Raw genomic sequence first — 23,280 nt, forward strand, 5'->3', positions numbered from 1 at the left:
GCTGTAATCTTGGAGAGAAGGGAAACACAGGAGGGGAGCGTGTGACTGTTCTAGCTTTCACTCAGGGCACCTTCTCATAGTGGGGTAGAGAGACGATGCCCAAGCAGAGTGGCAGTCTCACTGAGCAGGAAGATCTGAGTTCTGTGATGCTTGAGTGCCTGGAATCTGTGAGGCAGGGTGAGGTGGGTGGGCAGTTTCTTGGTTCAAGGCTGAACTGCACAAGCACAGGGCAAGTCTTCATGGGACCTAGTAGAGATCACCTGCTACAGGGTAAATGGGGGTATTAGAGATCACACAGAGCTGGGAGCCAATGGAAGTCCAATCCAGAATATGGAGTCTCACACCGAGACTCAGAAAGTACATACCACAGGGACATATTCAAATTGGAAGAATAAAAGCAAGCCTGATAGGATCAAAGGGTTCTGCCAGTAACTGAACTGTTAGAATACAATTTAACACTCAACAAAAACAAAAAGACAACATAATCTAGACTCCCTCAACACGTCAGCCACAAGACAGTGTGGTATGGGCATGAGGAAAATAGAGTTCAGAACAAATATGTGTACTGAGCAACTAACTTTTGACAAAATATCAATGCAATTCAATGGATAAACAAAAGTCTTCATCAATTGGTGTTGGGAAACTTGACCTACATATGAAAAAAATGAACTTTTGACACATACCATGTACAAAAACTTAAGACTGATTTTAGACCTCAGCACAAAAAACAAATCTATAAAGCTTCTAGAAGAAAACATAAGAAAATATGCAACCTTGGGATAGGCAAAGATTTCTGAGAGCACAAAAGGTACTGATCATAAAAAGACAAAAATCAATAAATTAAAATTTATCTCAAAATTAAAATTTTCTGCTCATCAAAAAGCATTATTGGGGTGCCTGGGTGGCTCAGTCGGTTAAGCATCCGACTTCGGCTCAGGTCATGATCTCACGGTCCGTGAGTTCGAGCCCCGCGTCGGGCTCTGTGCCGGCCGCTCAGAGCCTGGAGCCTGTTTCGGATTCTGTGTCTCCCTCTCTCTCTGACCCTTCCCCATTCATGCTCTGTCTCTCTCTGTCTCAAAAATAAATAAACGTTAAAAAAAAAGAATTTCAAAAGGCATTATTAAGAAAATGAAAAGACTGTGGCACCAGGGTGGCTCAGTCAGTTGAGTGTCCAACTAAGGTTGTGATTCTCAGTTCATGGGATCAAGCCCAGTGTCAGGCTCTGCACTGACAGTGCAGATCCTGCTTGGGATTCTCTCTCTCCGTGCCACCCTCCCCCATCCGTGAACGTGCACACATTCTCTCTCTCAAAAAAAAAAAAAAAAAAAAAGTTAAGAAATGAAAAAAAAATGAAAAGACAAATGAAAGAACAGGAGAGAATATTTGCAGTGCATGTATAGGACAAAGGGCTTGTATCCAGAAAAGATCAAGAAATCCTACAGCTCGACAACAACAACAATCCAACAAAAAACAGGCAAAGATTTGAACAGAAACTTCACAAAAGAAAAACTAATGGCCAAAAAGTTCAAGAAGAGCTGTTCAACATCATTAGTATTCATTACTTGATTTATATTAAAACCATAATGACAGAGATGTGTGTGTTACACTCACTACATTGGCTGAAACTGAAAACCCTAAAGGCATCAAAGCACCAAGATGTGAAGCAACCAGAATTCTCACACATTGCTGGTAGGAGCATAAAATGCTATAATCACTTTAGAAAGCTAGTAGTCTCTTCTGTCATTAAACATACACCTATGCTATGACCTAGATATTTACTGGAGATAAATGAAAATGTACACCTATGAAAAGACTTATATCAGAATGTTTACAGAGGCTTTATTCATAATAGTAAAATAACCAAACAAAAAACTGGAAAACAACCCAAATGACCATCACCAGAAGAGTAGATAAACAAATTGTGGTGTATTCATGCAACGCAATACTATTCAGCAGGTAAGGAGATGAATTACTGACATATACAATAGACAGGTGAGCCACAAAAATATGTTAAGCAAAAGAAACCAGTCACAAAAGACAACATATTGTATGATTCCACACAGGTAAAGTTCAAAAACAGCCAAAATAATCTATAGTGATAAAAATCAGAACAGTGCTTGGGGTGCCTAGGTGGCTCAGTTGGTTGACCGGCTGCCTCTTGATCGCCTCAGGTCATAATCTCAATGCAGGTCATAATCTGCATTGACAGAGTGGGGCCTGCTTGAGATTCTCTCCCTCCCCACCCCCCCCCTACAAAATAAAAATAAACTTAAAAAAAAAATCAGAACAGTGCTTGAAGGGGTCACAAAGAAACTTCAGGAGTGAAGGAAATATTTACATCTTCACTGGTACATGAGTCACATGGGTGCAGACATCTGAAAAAACTCACTGCATTGTATGCTTCTGTTTTGTGCATTTTATTGTATGCAAACTATCTCAATTTAAAAAATAGTATAGATTATCATCTCTCCACCCCTGTTCTACCACTTTATTCCATGTCCCAATTAATGGCACCATCATCTTCCACTGCTCCTGTTGGTAACTGATTTCTCTACTTCTGTCCCAGATAGTCTCTCGAGTCTGGTATTTCCACCTCCTTTAGCACTCTCAAATCAGTCCTTTCCTCTCTCCACTTTCTGTCACCATGTTGTTTCTGGCTTCACCATCTTTAGTTTGGATTACCACAGGTGATTCTCAACTGGTCTCCCTGGAACCATCCCTGCCTCCTCCATTCAATCCACTTCACATTCAGCCACGAATGGAATCTTCTTAAAATATAAACCTGGTCATGCCACTTGTCAGCTTAGAATTCCTCAATGGCTCCCCATGGCTTCCAGGATAAAACCTAGTACAGATGACAGGTCATGAGCTTATCTATTTCTCGAGCCTCACCACTGACATTTGTCCCATCTATGCTACTCTCCCAACACCACCTTGTTCAGAGGGCCTTTCTTCATCCTCTCTCCTCAGACATTTAGTGGCTCCTCTGGCACCCCACAGCCATCTGAGAACTGTTCTATCACAGCCTTTTTAAAGTGTAAATCAAGGGGTGCCTGCATGGCTCACTTGGTTAAGCTTCTGACTCTTGGTTTCCTCTCAGGTCATGATCTCATGGTTTGTGAGTATGGTCCCTGCATTGACAGCATGGAGCTGTTTAGGAATCAATCAATCAATCTCTCTCTCTCTCTCTCTCTCTCTCTCTCCCCCCCCCCCTCCCTGCCCTTTACTTCTCGTGCAAGTGTGCTCTCTCTCAAAATAAATAAACTTAAAAAAAAAGTGTAAATCAAAATGGATTACACAGAGCAAATGTAGAGTTTAGTGAATTGTTTTACAAGGCAAACATCCTACTAACCTACATCACAAAAACAGAATTTTGGAGAGCCTGGCTCACTCAGTAAGTGGAGCATGTGACTCTTGCTCTCAGGGCTGTGAATTCAAGATTACTTAAAAAAAAATGTTAAAAACAAACCAGAATTTTGTCAGCCACTCTAGAAGCCTCCCCATGTGCCCCATTGCAATCCTCCCCACAAAGATACACATATTCTTGATTCTGTAATAATCACTTCCTTAGGTCTTTGTGCTTTTACCACCTAAGTATGTCTCCTTAGATACTAGAATCTGTTTTGTCCTCAGGTTTTTAGGTCGATGTGTGTTTGATTCTCGTTCCACCCACAGGTTCTCCATCCATCCTCCTGCCCCCCCCCCTTTTTTTTACAAGTTGCCTGTCGAAGAACCTCAACCATCTGACCAATTTCTCAGTCTGAATTTTGCTGACTATATGCTTTCTCAAGAGTTCAATTTGTTACCCTACCGTCTGGATTTCCTGCATATTGGCAGCTGGATCCAGAGGCTTCAGCAGGCTCAGGTTTGATCTCTTTAGCAAGCCTACCAGTGGCATTGTGTCTTTTTATCATAAAGTATCCACAATCCTGGCTGTCTCTTTTTTGATGTTCGTATTCACCAATGCCCAATGCTTAGCTACATAAATTTATTGGAGGTAACAAAATGGTGATGCTCTACTAACTGTATCACTGGGTTCATTTCTTTGCTGAAGTAATTGCATTAGGAGATGCTGCTCCTCATCTAACATTTGGTTATCCAATTTTACTGTACACTTAGGAAAGGCCTCTTTCCTTTTATTTTCCAGGTTTCAAGACAAAGAACTAGTTCCCTGTTATTCTTTGAAGGTAACTAGCGTGTGTGTGTGTAAACCATTAGTACAAACTCATGGCTTTAAACCTATTTTAAAGGGTTCAAGTCTGAAATTACTATTCTTACTGAAGCTCAAATTGAGCCATCTTTGGCCTCAATTTGGTTCCTCAGTCATTTTGATACAACTTCAGTCATCTTTGATAGCTTCCTTGCTATGTGGTGTCAAGATGTCCCTGACTCATTTTTTACATTTACTGCCCAGACATGGCATCAGACATTTCTCTAAGAATTTGTGCTTTTTTTTTTAATGTTTATTTATTTTGAGGGAGAGAGAGCACAGGTGGGGCAGGGGTAGAGAGAGAGAGAGAATCCCTCTATGCTCTCAGCGCAGAGCCTGCCATGGGGTTCGATCCCATGAACCTGAGCCGAAATCAAGAGTTGGATGGTTAACTGACCGAGCCACCCGGGGTGCCCCGATTTTTTTTTTGAAGTTTTATTGAGATAATTGTAGATAATTGTAGGTCCACATGCACTTGTAAGAAATAAGAGACAGCTCTTGCATACATTCCTAGTTTCCCTCAGTGGTAACATTGTGCAAGACTATGATCACAGCCAGCATAGTGACACTGGCACAATCTACCACCTTAATCAGATCTCCCGTTTCACTTGTACTCATTTTTGTGTCTGTATTACGTTCTATGCAATCTTACCACCTGTGTAGGTTCCTGTATCCACTCCCACAGTCAAGACACCGAAAAATTCTGACACAAGATCCCTCGTGTTACTCTTTTATGATCACACCTACCACCCTGCTGACTCCTCTTCCCTGTTCTTAATCCCTGACAACCATTCATCTGTCTTCCATTTCTAAAACTGTGTCACTTCAAAGATATGTGTAAATGGAATTATACAATACCTAATCTCTTGGGATTGGCTTTTTTGCACTCTGCATAATTCCCTGGAGATTCATTCAAGTTGTGTGCATCAGTACTTTGTTCCTCTGTAAAGCTGAGGAACATTTCAGGGTGTGGATGTGCCACAGTGCACATCTGCAGAATCTTGACAAGTGCATTCACGCATATAATCTCAAACCGTATCAAAAATAGAATATTCCCTCACGACTCTTCTGTCAATTCCTACCCCAAATCCCAAGAGGCAACCATTGTTGTGACTTTTCTACTATAGATTAGTTTTGTCTGTTCTAGAATTTCATATAAATGGAAACACGCCATATGTATTCTTTTGTGTTAAGACTTCTTTTGCTTAGCATAACATTTTTGATACTTACTCATTTTGTTGCATGCATCAGTAGCTCGTCCCTTTTTATTGCTCAGTAGTTATTTCATTGTACATTAATGTATCACAGTTTTAAAAAATCAGTTCTCCTATAGATGGAAAACTGAACTGTTTCCAATTTGGGGCGATTATGAATAATGCTGTTAGTATTCTTAGGCAAGTGCTTTGTGGACATATGTTTTAATTTCTCTTGAGTAAATACCTACAAATGGAATTGCTGGGTCTTTTTTCCAAAGAAGTCGCACATTTTACACTCTCACCGAGAATGTGTAAGAAATACTGTTGCTTTACAACTTCACTACCATTTATGGTTGTTGGTCTATCATTCTGGGGGGATGTAATGGCATCTCATTTTGGTTTTAATTCTCACTTCCCTCATGACTAATGATGTTGAGCACTTTTTCATGTACTTACTGCCATTCATAAATCTCCTTTTAGAAGGGTGTTAACATTTATTTTTTTCTAGTTGGGTTTTTTTTATTATTATTCAATTATAGGACTTTTTAATGTAATCTTTGCCAGACAGATGTTCTGTGAATATTTTCTCCCAGTCTGTAGCTTATCTTTTCATTTTCTTAATGGTATCATTTGATGAGAAGTTTTAAATTTTGATGAAGTCTAATTCACCTTTTTTATTTTATTTTTTAATTATTTGAAAGAGAGAAAGACAGAATGTGAGCATGAGTTGGGGAGGGGGCAGAGGGAGAGAGAGACAATCCTAAGCAGGCTCCACCCCCAGTGCAGAGCTTGATGTGGGGCTCAATCCCACGACCCTGGGATCATGACCTGAGCTGAAACCAAGAGTTGGATGCTCAACCAACTGAGCCACCCAGGCACTCCTCACCTTTTTAAAATGATTCCTTTTAACTGAGAAGCCTTTGCTAATTCCCATGTCATGAAGATATTCCCCCATATTCTAAAAGTTTTGTGGTTTTAATTTTTACATTTTGATCTATGATCCATCATGAATTTTTGCTATGGTACGAGGTAGTGATTGAAATTAATTTTTTATGTGAGTATTCAGTTATTCCAACACCATTTGCTGAAAAGAACCTCCTCTCCCCAGTTGGTTTGTTTTGGTGCCTTTGTCAAAAATCAAATGACAACAGTGTGGGTCTATTTCTGGGTGATTTATTGTTTCATGGATCTATTTGTTAATCCTTATGACAGCACCACACTAGCACTATGCTTCTGACACTTTTCCTTTTATGAAATGTGCTTCTGGTGTCAAGTCTAAGAACACTTCACCTAGCTCTGAATCCTGAAGACTTTCTCCTGTGCTTTTCCTAAATGTTTTATAATATTAGTTTTTACATTTAGGTCTGTGATCCATTTTGATTTAATTTTCGATTAAAGTGTAAGGCTTAGGTTGAAGGTTTGGGTTTTTTGTTTTTGTTTTTTTTGTGTTTTGGCCTATGGTTGTCCAACTGTTCCAGCACTGTTTGTGGAAAAGACTATCCTTTCTCCATTGAATTGCTTTTGCACTTTTGACAAAAATCAGTTGAGTTTATTTCTGTCCTGGTATCTTTATTTTTTTAATATTTTTAAAATGTTTATTTATTCTTGAGAGAGAGTGAGACAGAGAGACAGAGAGGAGGGGCAGTGAGAGGGAGACACAGAATCTGAAGCAGGCTTCAGGCTCTGAGCTGTCAGCACAGAGCCTGACACGGGCTCAAACCCATGAACTGCGACGCGAGATCATGATCAGATGCTTAACCAACTGAGTCACCCAGGTACTCGTATCCTGGTATCTTTAAATGGAAGCACTATTTCAAGACCACAACCAGGGTATTAAAGATGTTTACTTCCACCCTGTTTCTAAGGCCTCTCAGTAGACTTCTATTTCCTCTGTTAGATTGAAGGGTTCTTTGGGGATAGGGACTGGATACTTTGACCTCAGAAGGCTCAATACCTGGTCTGACCCCCTTTTCTACTCCAACTATTCAGGGCAACAGAACAGACAAGAAAATCATTCTAAGCAACGGGATACCTAGTTTAGAATACTAGACAGGATATTAGACAGGATACTCTAAAACCAGGTCCACTCTCCCCAGATACGACGAGAGTGAGACTGGTTTTTCCCAGGTTCTGGGTTCTTACAGGAAATGATGACAATAAGTAAACCAGAGGAGATAACTACATGATTTATTATTACCCATAACTGACTTGACCAGAGTCAATGGGAAAAGAAACAGGTCAGCAGAACTTTTGATAAGATTAAGTTAACCCTTCTATATATATTTAACTCTCACAGAACTCCTTCTTTCCCTCACGACTTCCTATCTTTGCACTCCACATCCCTCTCAAACTTCTTCCCAGACCTTAGGTGGCTCTGCCTCTAATTACTCATTTCCCAATTTGAATGTTGCTCTTCTCATTATGATGTCATTTGCATGAAGAAGGAGCTCTGATGCCAGGGCCACTCTGAGTGGGTTAGATGTAGTTCAGTCTCAATTAGGCCCTCTCTTCCAACTGTTTTTGGCTCACTTCACTCATAAGATAACAACAATATGGGTGTCTGGGTGGCTTAGTTGGTTAAACGTCCCATTTTGGCTCAGGCATGATCTCATGGTTCATGGGTTCAAGCCCTGTGTTGGGCTCTGTGCTGACAGCTCAGAGCCTGAAGCCTGCTTCCCATTCTGTGTCTCCCTCTCTCTCGGCCCCTCCTCCATTCATGCTCTCTGTCTCAGAAATAAATAAACATTAAAAAAAAAAAAAAGATAACAACAACAAAATTATTTTGCTGTTTTCCCATTAGGTCTTGGTGACCTGTACAGGGTTCTCTGAATTCAGTGACTTCATCTATCACATTGCTTCTAGCTGGTCTTGACCCTTCACACAGTCCCTTTCTTGTGACTAGCTCAGATACAGCCTCCTTCTCCCAAATACTAGATGCCCCTCTAATCGTCTGTGTCCCATATGGTTTACATTTATCTTTTTCAATTTTTTAGCTCCCTATTAAAAGGAGCTCATTTATAATACTTTTTAAGCTGTCTTTGCTTCACCTGTTTTTTCTTTATTATTTTGCACTTCAATGTAAAATCATCAGAAGAACACTATTATCCTCATTTTAACAAGTTCCTATATGAAAGCATGTAAATTATTAACCACCCAAGCATTTCTTCCCAAAGGGTTATCTTCTTCTTTTTTTTAAAGTTTATCTACTTTGAGAGGAGGGGGGGTGCAGAGAGACGGAGAGAGAGAATCCCAAGCAGGTTCCGCACTGTCGGAGCAGAGTCCAATACAGGGCTCGAACTCACAAACCGTGAGATCATGACCTGAGCAGAAAACCAAGAGTTTTGCCTTGTGGTGCACAGGAGAGAGGGGCACAAAAGAGAAAGAGAATCCTGCACCATCAGCGTGGAGCCCAGTATAGGCTCGATCTCACGAACCATGATATCATGACCTGAGTTGAAATCAAGAGTCCGACACTCAACCAATTGAGCCACCCAGGCGCCCCTTGAAGGAGTATCTTTTGATCATTAAGAGCTTTGACTTATCTCTTATGCTCCTTGTTCTTTGTCTCTACCTCCCACTTCCCAAGTTATTAGCTTCTCTGATTAGAACTGTATGGTGTTCTTCCTGGAAGCACCATACACTGTGTACTTTCTGACATACCTTATCCATGATGTTCTTTCCTTCCACTAGGGACAACTCTGATAGCTGTTTGAGAGTGGATCAGCTAACCTTAAGGGACCTAACCTGTATAGCCTTCCAGGTGAGAGACTCCTATATGGCCTTTTGTAGGTCTGCCCGGTAGGGCCTCCTCTGGGACCTATTGCTAATGGTCACTATACCCAAATTACAACTACTCACCCTGATAACCACATCTTACCTCACTGCTGACTTGAACCTTGTTCATTATATAACAGCCAACCTACCATATGTATGCCCCATGTGACATCTCACAGCACCCAGCACTGTCAACTTCTATCCCAGATGAGTTTTCCCAGTTACCATAGCAGTCCATCAATAAGCAATACACTGGGTCACCACAACTGCATTATAGAGACTACAGCAAGAACCAAACATACTATCGAATACCTGCACAAACTACATGCTTAATAATAGTGTTTTTAAGTAAACGAATAAGCAGAGGTCAATTTCCATCATGCCCCCACCCCAATTTTTAGTTAATTTATTTTTGTAAACTTACGTAAGTTTACTATGTAAACCCAGTTTCAAAGACCTTCCCTCTCCATTCAAGTTTCCTGTATCCACACAGAAACTCCCGTGTAGAAATTCTTAAAGTTCCACGGTGAATAAAAAAAATTAAATAATAAAAATCCCTTTTATTCCTTGGTTCCTTTGTTTTGTCAATATAGCCCTTATGGAGTGTGGGGGATACTGGGATGAGAAAAAAGTGATAGAAAATGGACAACCTAGGATAGAAAGAATTGGAGTACTGCAGCTTACAGAGCTCAAAAGGAAAGAACATCTTTTATTTTTTTGAGAGACAAAGAGAGAGCATGAGCCAGGAGAGGGGCAGAGGGAGAGAGAGAATCTTAAGGAGAACATTAACATTAAGAAAGAACATTTTTAAACCAGACTTGGTGAGACTTCCCATAACAGTGGTTCTTAAAGTGACTCTTGACCACCTACCTCAAAATCACCCGGGGCCTGTTCCTAGCTCCACTTCGCATCTTCAAAAGGAGAATCTTTGGAATGGAACCAATTAGCCTGCATGCTCATCAGGCTTCCTGGTGAATGCATAAAAAGGGCCCCTATTCCAAACTTTGGTGCAGCATCCTCAATGAATGGCTCTCCTCAACTTTCAACCTTCTGGGTGATACGGCCCCCCCTGTATCATCTTGAAGTCAGAAGACCTGGACCGTCTTGTATGAAACCTTGAGCAAGTCACTTAATACCCTGGGCTACAGTTTCCTCATATATAAATTGGAGACCTTGATACTACCCCCAAAGGACAGCTGTAACAATGAATAAGATCCAATGCACCTTGTGCTGGTAATCAGTGCTTTTCACCAACTATTCCCAGTTTCCCCTCCTGGGCACTTGATAGGATTGCACTGGTCCTTCCTATGGTTGGGTGGGGCCACATAGCTAGTATCAATCAATGAGGTTTTTTGTTTTTTAGAGAGACAGAGACAGAGACAGAGACAGACAGAGAGAGAGAGAATATATTAGTTGGGGAGTGGGGCAGAGAGAGGAGAGAGAATCCCAAGTAGGCTCCACACTCAGCACAGAGCCCCATGTGGGGCTCGATTCCACAACCCTGGGATCATGTCCTTAGCTGAAATCAAGAGTTGGATGCTCAACCGACTGATCCACCCATGTGTCCCAATCAATGAGTTTTGAGTAGAAGAGGTATGTGCTACTTCTCAACTATGCAAGATCATCCGGAGCTCTGTTTTTCTCTGGCATAGCAACTGGCAACATTTGCGATGATGGCTACTCTGGTAGGATAAGCAGAATCCCCATGCTGACCCAAAATAGACGCATACCATTTATAAAATATAATCCTTTGTTTTGGGTTAAGGCACTAAGAATCTGGGGACTGTTACTACAGTATAACCTAGCCCTTCTCGACTGATAGAGCATGTGAAACTCTAAAGGGCACTAGTATGAAGCCCTTGGACACCATGAGATTGCCCATTCCATGGCTTGTCTGCAGCAACTTCAGTGTATTTCCTACAACTGAGCCAAAATCTAGCTCTTAGTTACTTCCTCAGTTAGTCTCAGTTCTGTTACCCCGCGACCACTGGAATTCTGGTCTCTTTTACATGTTGCATGTTTGGCATAGGCCTTGGATGCCAAACTTGGAAGCTTGTACTCTGTCTAGTGTAGGTTGCTCAGGAGGGGAGTGGCCTGATCAGAGCTATATTTCAAGGAGATTCATCCAGCAGAGGTATGTCAGGAAGAACGGTGAGGGCAGAAACTCACAACTTTGCAAATATAAAATGACAGTTTCTTTCCCTCAGGATGATGTGAGGGTCTCCAGGGGATTTGGGGCAAAGGTGCCTGCCAGAGAAACTATTGGAACTTCAGTTTGCTCAGGATTCCAAGAAGCCTACCCAATAGTGGAAAGCTAAGGGTCTAGTAGCAGGCCTGTCAAGGGAAGGAAGACATGCCAGCAGGGGATTTTCTACCCTTCAGCACTTGCCTTCCTCCAAACTTGGCCATGTCCTCAATGCTAGCAATACCTCACGGGCTGAATCTAGAATGAGGCTGACAATTCTACCCTCAGGACCCCTCTGAACTCAAAGAGTATTTCCTTTTATTCAACCGTCCCATTCCTTGTTGTTCCATTTGGCTTTATTTACTGTATCTTTACACTAATCCATGGGGATTCATGCAGCAATAGGGATTTCCATAACCAGGTAACACTTAAAAAAAAAAAAGGTATTCAAGTTTTGCCCTTCCTTTTTGCCACTGGGGCCTCTGAGCTATGGAATTAAAAGTAACAAGTGTCTCCCAGGGCTCATGCACCTGGAGTGTCAGCCTGTAAGGAGCTGGAGAAACAACAGTGGGCACTTGTTTGGGATAGGAGGGAGCAGGTCCTGTGGTAGGGCTCAAGCTGTTTCCTTTTGTTTGTGTGTTCCCAAGAGTGTGAGAACTTAGGGCTTCTGTGTGGCACCCTCCTAACCCTCTGGGCCACCTGGTGTCCCCAGCCTCAGTGGGTGGGCAGAGGCCGCCCTCCTGGGAGGTGAGTCCCTTAAGACTTGGTTCTCAACAAGCAAGCTCTACTGCTTCCCAGCCCTGTGATTTTGAGACAAATACTTTAACTTCTCTGAGCCTATTTCCTCATCTGTAAACAGGCTAATGATGGCTGTCCTGCAACACCTCATGAGAATTTTGAGAATTTCCAAAGACAAATAATCGTTTATTCAACAAATAGTCATAGATTGTTTACTGTTGTGCTAGACATTATTTTAAGTACTAACAAGCAATAAACAAGACAGAGTCCCTACCTTTAGAGACAGACAATACATTTTAAAAATAATAACACTGGGGAGCCTGGGTGGCTCTGCTCTCAGCACAGAGCCTGCTTTGGATCCTCTGTCCTCTCTCTCTCTGCCCTTCCCTGGCTTGCGCTCTCTCTCTGTCCCTCTCAAAATAAATAAACTTAACAAATAACAAAAGCATAAATGCTATAAGGAGAAATAAAGCAGGCTAAGGGGTATGCGTGCACATGTGCCATTTTAGACAGCATTGTCAAGGAAGGTCTCTGAGGAAGTGACATTTGAACAGAGACCTGAATGACATTTAAAGTCACGGGATGGGATGAGATCACTAGAGAGAAAGAGAGAGAAGTCTGATGACCAAGTCCTCGCCAGCCTAACACCTAAAGGGCATGAAATGGAACAGGAGTCAGTCCAGGAATACTGGCCAGTTTGCTGTGCGTCATGATGGGCAGGCAAGGTGGGGTCAGGACTAAAACCTTTAGTAACATCTATATATTTCACCTAGGCTTCTGTGAGGGGATTTGTGGGGTGGGTGGGAGGGGCACGAGGGAGTGCCGCGTTACACCACAAGGACTACCCGTGTGAAACGCCAGAGGGTGTATGCAGATGTAGACTGGCCAGGTGACTCAGTGTCTGAATACCTACCATGAGGAAATTCACTGTGATGAATTAGACACACTCTCTGCCCTCAAGGAGCTTATCTTTTTCTAAATAATATGCTTTTCTTTATTGTGTACCTCTCCTGAGCAAGTCTTATAAGGGCAGAAACTTTATATCATTGCTTTGTATTATGCCTGGAACTCTGTCTTGCCCGTCATAGGTGCTCAATAAACATTTACCAAATAAATGAGTAATCACCATCATCATTATCTGGTATATTAGAATAGCTGAGACTATTAGCCACAGAATTCCTTCTGTGACATATAGATCCCTATGGAATAAAAAAATAAGTAAATAAAACCCAAGTACATAGTCCACACTTACAATGTATAAGACTGTGTGGTGAACACTGTGAGCAAATCAGGAATAAGACAAAGATCCTATCCTCAAGTCTGGTAGGAGACAAAGGTATCTCTACCCAAAAAAACAACCCCCTAAAAAAACACAAAACCACAGTATATGTGAAAAATTACTCAGCTGCCATAAGAGGGAAAGCCTTTGTTTAAAGACTGTAAATGTGACCTCCAGCTAGGGAAATCAGCCAATAGTAACAGAAAGTAACAAAAGCAGCAACAGCTACCATTTACTAAGCACAAATATTTGAAGGACACCACATTAAGCATTCTTCATGCATTATTTCATTTTATTCTCTCAACATTCCTTCAAAGCCCTACAACTCAGAATGCTGTTCCTAGGACCTAGAAGCTGGTTAGAAATGCCAACTCTTGGGAGTCGGTAGAATGTCCGACTCTTGGTTTTGGCTCAGGCCATGGGCTCACAGTTTCATGAGTTCGAGTCCCATGTCAGGCTCCGTGCTGGCATTCTCTCCTCCCCTCTCTCTCTCTCCTCCCTCTCTCTCCTCCCCTCCCCGACTTGTGCTGTTTCTGGCTCTCTCAAAATAAATAAAAAAGACTTAAAAAAAAAAAAAAGAAATGCCGAATCTTGGGCACTGTCCCGTTACCAATGGATCAGAATTGCCATTTTAACAAGGATCACCAGGGCACTGATGGGCACACTTATGTTTGAGAAGCACTGACCTAAAGTATTACTGTCTTCATTTTACAAATGAAGAAACTAAGTCTGGGAGAAACTAATGTGACAAACGACTTACCCCAAATCACTTTGCTAGAGTCCAGTAGAATCCCCTTGTGAACCAGGTCTGACCCCAAAGACTAGGTTTTTAACAAGAGCGGGCATCTGAGCTGCACTCTGAGATATGGGTAGGGCTGGGGCATCCAGAGAATGCAGAAAAGGGGACCATAGGCAGAGGAAAAGAGTGTCCACAAAGCTGCAGGGTAAGAAAACTCTAGCCAGGCTGAGTACACGGGAAGAAGCTCAGTCTGGCTGCAGCTCCAGAAGCCTGAAAGAGTCAGGAAGAAAGACCAACTGATCGGTTCACAGAGCTTTCGTTAACTTGGAAGTCAGTGGGGAACTGTGCTGAGTTCCAGCACAAAAGAACCTACCCCATAACAAGAGGACTCAAAAGGGACTCAAAAGGCTTCTAGTTTGGGTTCTGCGACTCCCTCACTGGGTAATCTTGAACACAGGGGACTCCACAATTCAGCTTTGCACATTATGCAAACAGCTTTCATGTTCTTCATTGTTTACTGAAGAAAATGCACTTACTTCCTACCCAGAGAAGACCATATCAGTGTCAAAGTGGCAAGAATTTTGCTTTTAATAAAGAAAAAATGCGAGGGGGGGGGAGGATCTAGAACAGCTCAGAACTCTAGTATGCACAAAGGGGGAAAAAAAGATATATCTTCTCACATTACGAAGCATACTAAACACCAGTGTAACTACACACTGTATTAAGCAGTTGTAACAGGTTCATGATTTTAGATCTTTCTTCAAATAAAAGTAAACTTTTCTAGAGTTCTGTGGATTTTAGTCTGAAAGCACACAGAGTAAAATACTGTAAACCAAGAAAGAGCCCTGCATATAATACCTACACATGTACTATTGGAAATGAGACAAAACCTAAAACTTTGAAGATGACAAACATCTCAGCTGGGCTTTTCATCATTTCTTCAAACCTCAGCTCTTCAGCAGCCTGAAAAATAACCAGCTGTTTCTTATTTCAGCTTTGAAATTTGATGGCACAGACCAGAACGCTGTGTTTTGATGTGTGTTTGGTGCTGAGCGTGGCTGGGAGCCCTGAGGGCCCTCTCTCCCTCCTTCAATGCACTGCCCATCCATTGCTGTTCACCTACAGAGTGCACTGGGGTGGGAATCCCAAAACCTGGGTTTTAGTCCTGATTCTAATAAACTAAGTGACCTTGAGGGGGCAGGAAAAGGTGTGTTGAGGACTAAGTACCAGGTGCTTTTTATGTTATCTCAAGGAGCAATTAATACAACTTAAGAGGCAGTGGCTTCTTATCCACAGTTCCAGGAATAAAGTGCCTCTGCTCTTCAGTTAGTAAGCAAGACAGCTGTGGTTCCTAACCTGGACTGAGTCCAAAGTCTCTGTTCTTTCCACTACAACAGCCTGCCTCCTGGTTCCCTTCCTGAGATTCAGGGGTTCTTAACTTGTGAAATCATGGTAGAGGACTTTCTAACCTCACTTTGCAGACACATAAACTCACAGATCATGAAATATGAATGAATTTAATCCTGCAATTGTTATGCAGTGTTAGAGCACTGGGACTCTTGGCAGGCACAGTGTGTAGAGGGAACACCTGACCAGCTCCTTTCTCACCACCTCCTGCCCCCCACTCGACCACACACCCGTTCCCAGCCATTTCTCCTTAATCAATCTCAGCTTGAGGCAATTCCACACCAAGTGATTGTTGCTTTACACCACAAATTACACATTCAATGGAGTCAGACCATCCTATGTCTCAGCTTCCTTATCTATAAAAGTGGGGATAATAATACCTTAGGGAGTTGTTGTGAGGATGAAATGAGGGAATGGATGGAAATCACTTAACATCGTGCCAGACACATAGCAAACACACAATAAATGGTGATGAATTCCTTCTCTCCTAGGACGCTTTTCTTTCCCTAAATGCCTTTCTTTCATTGTAATGCATTTGAACCAACCCTCCGACATCTTAGAAACAAAAATTAATTATAGGCAATAAGTTAGGGTTTTCTGTAGTGAGGTCAGGAACAAGGAGACCATGGAGGGAGGGGAGCTCCCTGGCCAACAATGCAGACATTGACACCAGGCCAAAGAGTGGGTGTGTTCTTTATTATAACGGAGCCAACAAGTTTTGTAGCTGCTGACCATCCAATGACAGAGAGAGTGAGTTTTCTTTTCAGAACAAGTCATCAGCAGCAATGGAAATTCAACCACATGGGCACAGCTCCTAAGTTCTAAATATCTGTTCTAGTGAGTCTTCTGATCACAGCAAGTGCAAATAAGGGGTGGGGGGTGATTTATCATAAGGGTTTGTGTGGACTATTAAGGATAAAGGATTTTATAGAATAGGACCACAGTAGGGCTGGGTCTCCCAGAGTCTAGAATGAAAGGGCTGGATCAGCAGCTAGCCTGTGGGTCTTCGCTCACCACATGGCTCAGCCGCTCCCCAAGGGCTGGCTCCAATCTCCTTTCACCTGGAGTCTCTACACACTTTTCTCTACCTCAGTGCTTCTGCTTCCTCATAGTACCAGCTAGCCAGGACTCCTCAAAGGCCTGACTCTACCTCATGGCTTCTCTCTACATACCATGTCAGCTTCCATTTCTGTAGCTTAAGTGCTCTTCTATAATCCCCAGTTCAAATTTCTAAGAACATGCATCTCTTTTCCACTAGTCATGTCATATCACAGGTCCTTGGTGAGCCTAGGAATTGGCTGTTTTTAGGTCTGACATCCAGCTCTGGCCCAGTAAGTTCTGTCTAGGGAGCAGGGACAGAGCAAGGTCTTATGGTAGAAAACATGGTTATGTGGGGATGACGTGAGCAGAAGTTGTGGATGTAGAAGTTTCTCTTAGAAAGGCCATGGGAATGGCAAGCACCACGGCTGACCTGTTGATTACACCTCCGCATATCAGACAGGCTCACGCTAGCTCTCCCTCGTCTCTGCTGCTGTGGACTACCAAGCTGTCCTCAGCCAACAATGCCAAAACACCGGCTGGCATTGGTTGGTGGTGAAGCAATGGTCTGACCAGACTCCTCCTTCCCTGTCAGTGGGCTCATGAGGAGGTGATGTCCTCCCACTTTTCCTTGTAGAGTTTAATTGAGTTAATTCCGATCACGTCCTCTTTTTTCTGCATGTCACTCTTCCAAGCCACTACTTGGCACAGTGGACTGTGGTGGCTGTCACTTTTGTCTCCCAGCACACCTTCCCTCTTCTGGTTCCTTAGAGGAGCTCCACACACTCCCACTCCATTTAGTCCAGTTAGAGGTGGGGCTGTCATTCATAGTGCCTCTGCCCTCCACCTCATCCTTGACCCAAAGTAGAATCAAAAAGATCCCATCCCTCCTGCCAGGGATGGGGACAACTCAGAAGAGTTCATCTGAGGAATGAAGCCGGATTAAGACAAGCAAGGCTGACTGACTGAGAGAGATGGAGAGGAGATAGTCCTAAAAAGATTTTTTTTGAACTCTTGGATCCAGCTATGCAGTCTTATAAGCAAACAGATTTTCTTTTTAGAGTTCAGGGAGTTCAGAGTCCTGACAAAATCATATCATTTTCTCAAGTAAATTCTTTGCTCTCTCACCTTTTTCCTCCCTCATTACATTTGTTCCATCTGTGGGTCCATATATGTGTCTAGTCAAAGCTGGCACACTGTGTTACAACTAGTCTACCACTAAGCAGGATGGGGATAAATAAGAGATCAAGTGGTCTAAGGTCCCCATACCATCCAAAAAAAGCATAGGGATATTTATCACTCCATAATTTATCAACTTTGGTTAAATTAAAGTTTCAAGGGTAACCATTAAAGAAGAGCAAGTGCAAAATGTCCAAACTAGAAAAAGAGCAAGTGACTAAAACTATCCCAAAAGAAGGGAAGAAAGAGCTAGAACAAAATGGAGTACTTGCAGGACAAATACATTAAAAGCATAAAATACAAAGACAGACGTAAACCTAAATACATCAGTGGTTATATTAAACAAATATAGACTAAATTTTCCAAAGAGACAAAAACAGGTGATAAAAAAAACAAAACCCACATGCTGCTTATAAAAGACAAATCTAAAACAAGCAGCACAGAAAGGATGAAATGAAACGGATGGAAAAAGATATACCTGGCATAGACTAACTAAAAACAGTTGGTGTAGCTACACTGGTATCAGATAAAATAGAATTTAAGGCCTCCCCTCCTCCAAACAAACAAACAGACAAACAAAAAACCACCATTCTTTTACTAGAGATAAAAAAGGCAACCTCATGGGGCGCCTGGGTGGCGCAGTCGGTTAAGCGTCCGACTTCAGCCAGGTCACGATCTCACGGTCCGTGAGTTCGAGCCCCGCGTCAGGCTCTGGGCTGATGGCTCAGAGCCTGGAGCCTGTTTCCGATTCTGTGTCTCCCTCTCTCTCTGCCCCTCCCCCGTTCATGCTGTGTCTCTCTCTGTCCCAAAAATAAATAAACGTTGAAAAAAAAAAAATTAAAAAAAAAAAAAAGGCAACCTCATAATGATAAAAGGTTAATTCACCACGAAGATATAACTTCGTATTTGTGTACACTTGATAATAGGGCTCAAAGATATAATGCAAAAAATGAAAAGGTGAAATAGGCAAATTCATAACCATAGTTGGATATTTTAACACATTTCTCTCTGTAATAGCTAGAATAGATAAAAATAAACTAGTAACAACAAAGAAGATTGGAATATAATTAATAAATTTGAATTCAATAACTGCCGAAGTCATATTACTTTCAAGCACACCTGTAACATTTATAAAAATAGACCACAAAGAGCCCTAACAAAAATCTCAAAGGATTAAAATTATACAGAACTCACTGACCATAATCACTTAAAAAAGATAACTAGAAAATACTTGTATGTTTGAAAATCAAGAAACACATTTCTAAGATACCTATGAGTCAAAGGGGAAATCACAATGGAAATTGGAAAACATCTGGAAATAAATGACTAAAATACCACGTATCAAAACTCTGAGCACATACTAAGTACCATCTGGAGGACAATATGCAGCCTAAAATGGAAAGAATAAAAAGGACAAAAATGAATGAACTTTTCAAGAAGTTTGGGGAAAAAAACCCCAAAATATTTCCAAGGAAAGAATGAAAAAAGAGCAAAACTTAATGAAAGAAAGAGAAAACCAACTTACTATGGAGAATATCAGTGAAGACAAAACTAGTTCTTTGAAAGTAACTTCTACTGAAACTAAAGAATTAAAGGGATAAAATATAAAAATGAACTGTAATGAGAAGGGGGACATCTCTACAGACACTGAAAACATTAAAATAACAAGGAAATATTATGAACAATTTTATATAAATTTGAAACCTTAAAAGGAACCAATTCCTGGAAAAATGTAACTTGATAAAACTAAAGAAGAAAAATTTTTAATTGTGTTGGAATCATTAAAAACATTGAATCTGGGGGCTCCTGGGTGGCTCAGTTGGTTAAGCTTCAGACTTTGGCTCAGGTCATGATCTCACGGTTTGTGAGTTTGAGCCCCGTGTTGGGTTCTGTGCTGACAGCTCAGAGCCTGGAGCCTGCTTCAGATTCTGTGTCTCCCTCTCTGTCTCCCACCCCCACCCCACACTCTGTCTGTCCTTCTCTCAAAAATAAACATTTAAAAGAAAAAAACCAAAGGGATGTCTGAGTGACTCAGTCGGTTCAGCATCTGATTTTTGCTCAGATCATGGTCTCACGGTTCGTGCATTCAGGCCCCACGCTGGGCTCTGCGCTAACAGCTCAAAGCCTGGAGTCTGCTTCAGATTCTGTGTCTCCCTCTCTCTCTGTCCCTCACCTGCTCACTCTCGTTCTCTCTCTTTCAAAAATAAATAAAAATTAAAAAACAAACATTGAATCTGTAGTCGAAAATAACACAACAAAAGAAAATACAGTTCCAGACCCTGATGGCTTCATCACCGAGTTCTCCCCAAAACTCAGGGGACACTGGAAAGGAAACTAGAATGGATGGTGGAGGAGGAAGATAACGGCTTTAGTTACACTTTTGCACTAGCTACAGCAGCAGAGATTGTAATTTGTCCCACTAACTTTCCTCTAGTAAGTTTTCCCAGAAATTGTGACCAACCAGAATCGGGGAGCTGTATCTGGATGGAGTAAATTTAACAAAAGAAAAGAATGTATTTCAATGGAGTGTAGAGAATACTATTAGTAACCTAACCAGTGTCTCTTTACTAGCTAGCATCCTCCAGATGGAGTGTCACATAGGGACTCACAGATGTCCCTTCAGAAAACTGCCACTTCACCTGGTTATACTTCTCCCCCACTCCTGCCCCCCATACTGCTTCCCTCATTCTCCTTTTCCTGAGCACTTTTCCCAATATACCACTTGAACAAGAATCCCCATTTCAGGCCCTGCTTCTAGAAAACAGGATCTAAGATATCACCATTTAAGAGGGTAAAAAGAGAGTCACAGAATAGGAAAAGATACTTTAAAAACACATAACTCGGTGCGCCTGGGTGGCTCAGTCGGTTAAGCACCTGTCTTCGGCTCAGGTCATGATCACGTGGTTTGTGAGTTCAAGCCCCCTGTCGGGCTCTGTGCTGACAGCTTGGAGCTTGGAGCCTGCTTCAGATTCTGTGTCTTCTTCTCTCTCTGGCCCTCCCCCACTTGTGCTCTGTCTCTATCAAAAATAAATAAATGTAAAAAAAAATTAAAAAAAAAAAACACACACATAACTCAGGGCATCTGGGTGCCTCAGTCTGTTAAGCAGCCAACTCTTGATTTTGGCTCAGGTCATGAGCTCACGGTTTGTGAGTTTGGGCCCGGCATCAGGCTCCACGCTGACAGTGCTGGAGCTTGCTTAGGATCCTCTGTCTCCCTCTCCTCTGTCCCTTCCCTGCTTGCTAGTTCTCTCTCAAATACACTTTAAAATTTTTTGGAAAAAAAAAAAAACTTAAAAAAAACCCCATATAACTGACAAGGGACCACTAACCAAAAAAAAAAAAAAAAAAAAAAAAAACCTCCAAAAATTAATAAGAAAAACTGAAAAGCAGGCAAAAGGCTTGAATTAGGCAGTTCACAAAAGAGGCCACCCAATTAATCAATAAAAAAAGTGCTCAACATTAGTTATAACCAAGGAAAAAAAAATTAAAACCACATAGGATATCACTCTAGGCCCACGAGAATAGTTTAAAATTTTTAAATAGACAATACTGAGTATCTGCAAGGATACAAAGCAGCTAGAACTCTGACATGCTGCTGGTAAGAAAGCAAACTGCTACAATCACTTAGAAAACTGGAATTATCTAGCAAAGCAATTCCACTTTGACATATATAACCTAAAGAAGCTTCACAAACACAACAGCAAATGTCTAAGGATATGCTTGGCTGCACTGTTCTTGGTATTCAGAAGCTATAAGCAACACAAGTATCTAAACCAAATGACACAAATTCAATGTGACATATATCATGAAACACTGTTAGCAATGAAAATAAGTGTGGTAACCTCATGGATGCAACACACAAACAAGTATGGCAAAAGAAGCAAACACAAAACACACACTACGGTGGTAGGATTTTCTGTAAGAACTTAAAAAACTAGTAAAATTCAACTATACTGTTTTAGGGATGCAGATATAGGTGACAAAACTACAAAGAAAAACATATGGTTATCACGTAAGTCAAAATAGTGGTTTCTTCTGGGAAGGAGGTTATGATTTGGAAGGGAGACTACTGAGTATTGGCAATGTTCCACTTCTTTTTTTTTTTTAAATTTTTTTTCAACGTTTATTTATTTTTGGGACAGAGAGAGGCAGAGCATGAACGGGGGAGGGGCAGAGAGAGAAGGAGTCACAGAGTCGGAAACAGGCTCCAGGCTCTGAGCCATCAGCCCAGAGCCCGACGCGGGGCTCGAACTCACGGACCGCGAGATCGTGACCTGGCTGAAGTCGGACGCTTAACCGACTGTGCCACCCAGGCGCCCCAACAATGTTCCACTTCTTGACATGGGCTGTGTTTCCCTGTATATTTCCCTTATGCACATTTGAGGGGTTTCCTTGCATGCATTCTTGTTACAGCTAATATTTTTAAAGTTTAAAATAAAGACAATGAAACAAATATATCAATTATTGTTTGATCCTTAGAAAAGTTGAGGGAATTTCATTTTTAAATTAAAACCTTGTCCCCAAATCTTTAACAGGGTATATACCACTTAAATTTTGCAATAATGCCTACTTTTCTCCACTACAGGTGGAGAAACGGTCTCCTGGGAACAGATCGTTTTTGCCAAGAGTTACCAGAGGACCCCTCTTATACATGAAAAGTTGAATAGGCACACAAAGTTCTGGGGTAGCTAACTGCCATTCCTGAGAATCCTTGGTAGGCAGAATCCTGGAGGGAAAGTAGAACCAATTTGCCAAAAAGCCCTGGGTTAGGGTAAGGAAGGGACTGAATCTCCAAACCTTGACAAAAGGTTTGAAAAATAGGGAAATCTAGGTGGTCTGGGATGACCCTGACAAAGCCTGCTAGCACAAAAGGGTCCCATATGCCCCCAAAGGGAACTCACGGGAGGACTGGGGGAACCCAGCCTGGTGACATGCTCAACACACTGCCCAGAGTGAGGTGCTTTGGGGAGAATGGCTAAGCATGTGAGCACAAACTAAAAAAAGCTCTAACCTTGGAATCCAAGCATGGGATCAAGCTGGCGGGAACCTGGTCCAATAAGGGCGTTGAGCAGCAGTGACCACACATCCTTGGACTGTGCAGGACAGCTCTTCAATAGTGATACCATATAGCTGTGTCAGAAATAACAAGGTGGATGGGCTGCTCAGACTCTGCAGTTCTCTCTCCTCTGGAGAGTGGAAGACTGACTTCTTTGGATCGTCTAAGCTCCCAGGAAGTTTGAAAGTAGGAGATATTGGAATTCTCACTAATGAGGGCATTAAAGGACTTAGGAGATGACTTGGAAAGATAAATTTTTGACTGCATTAGAACCCAACAGGTGAAACAAGACACACAGGTTAAACATCTGAAACAAACTCTTAATCAAATGGCTCTATTATCTACCTTTATACATGCAATACCATATGTATGAGTAGGAAACTAATATGTCACTCACTAAGCTAACACAAAGAGGGAAATGAGAGAAATTAGCAGGCATTTCAAACAAAGCCCATGAGAGGTGACTTAAGAGAGGGTTC

At 41.8% G+C, this 23,280-nt stretch overlaps 1 protein-coding gene across 1 annotated transcript in view; it reads right to left on the bottom strand.

Moving 5' to 3' along the window:
* Positions 1-22,831, bottom strand: part of FBXO10 (F-box protein 10) — a 51,334-nt gene extending 28,503 nt beyond the window's left edge. The window contains exon 1 of the mRNA XM_047098928.1: positions 22,757-22,831. Coding sequence (XP_046954884.1) covers positions 22,757-22,831 — 75 coding nt within the window. The remainder of the gene's footprint in view (positions 1-22,756) is intronic.
* Between the last annotated feature and the right edge of the window lie 449 nt (positions 22,832-23,280).

The sequence above is a fragment of the Lynx rufus genome, unplaced genomic scaffold, assembly GCF_022079265.1.
Source record: "Lynx rufus isolate CCGP_SWC_20201006 ecotype Redwood Valley unplaced genomic scaffold, mLynRuf1.p SCAF_10, whole genome shotgun sequence".
Lineage (NCBI taxonomy): Eukaryota > Metazoa > Chordata > Mammalia > Carnivora > Felidae > Lynx > Lynx rufus.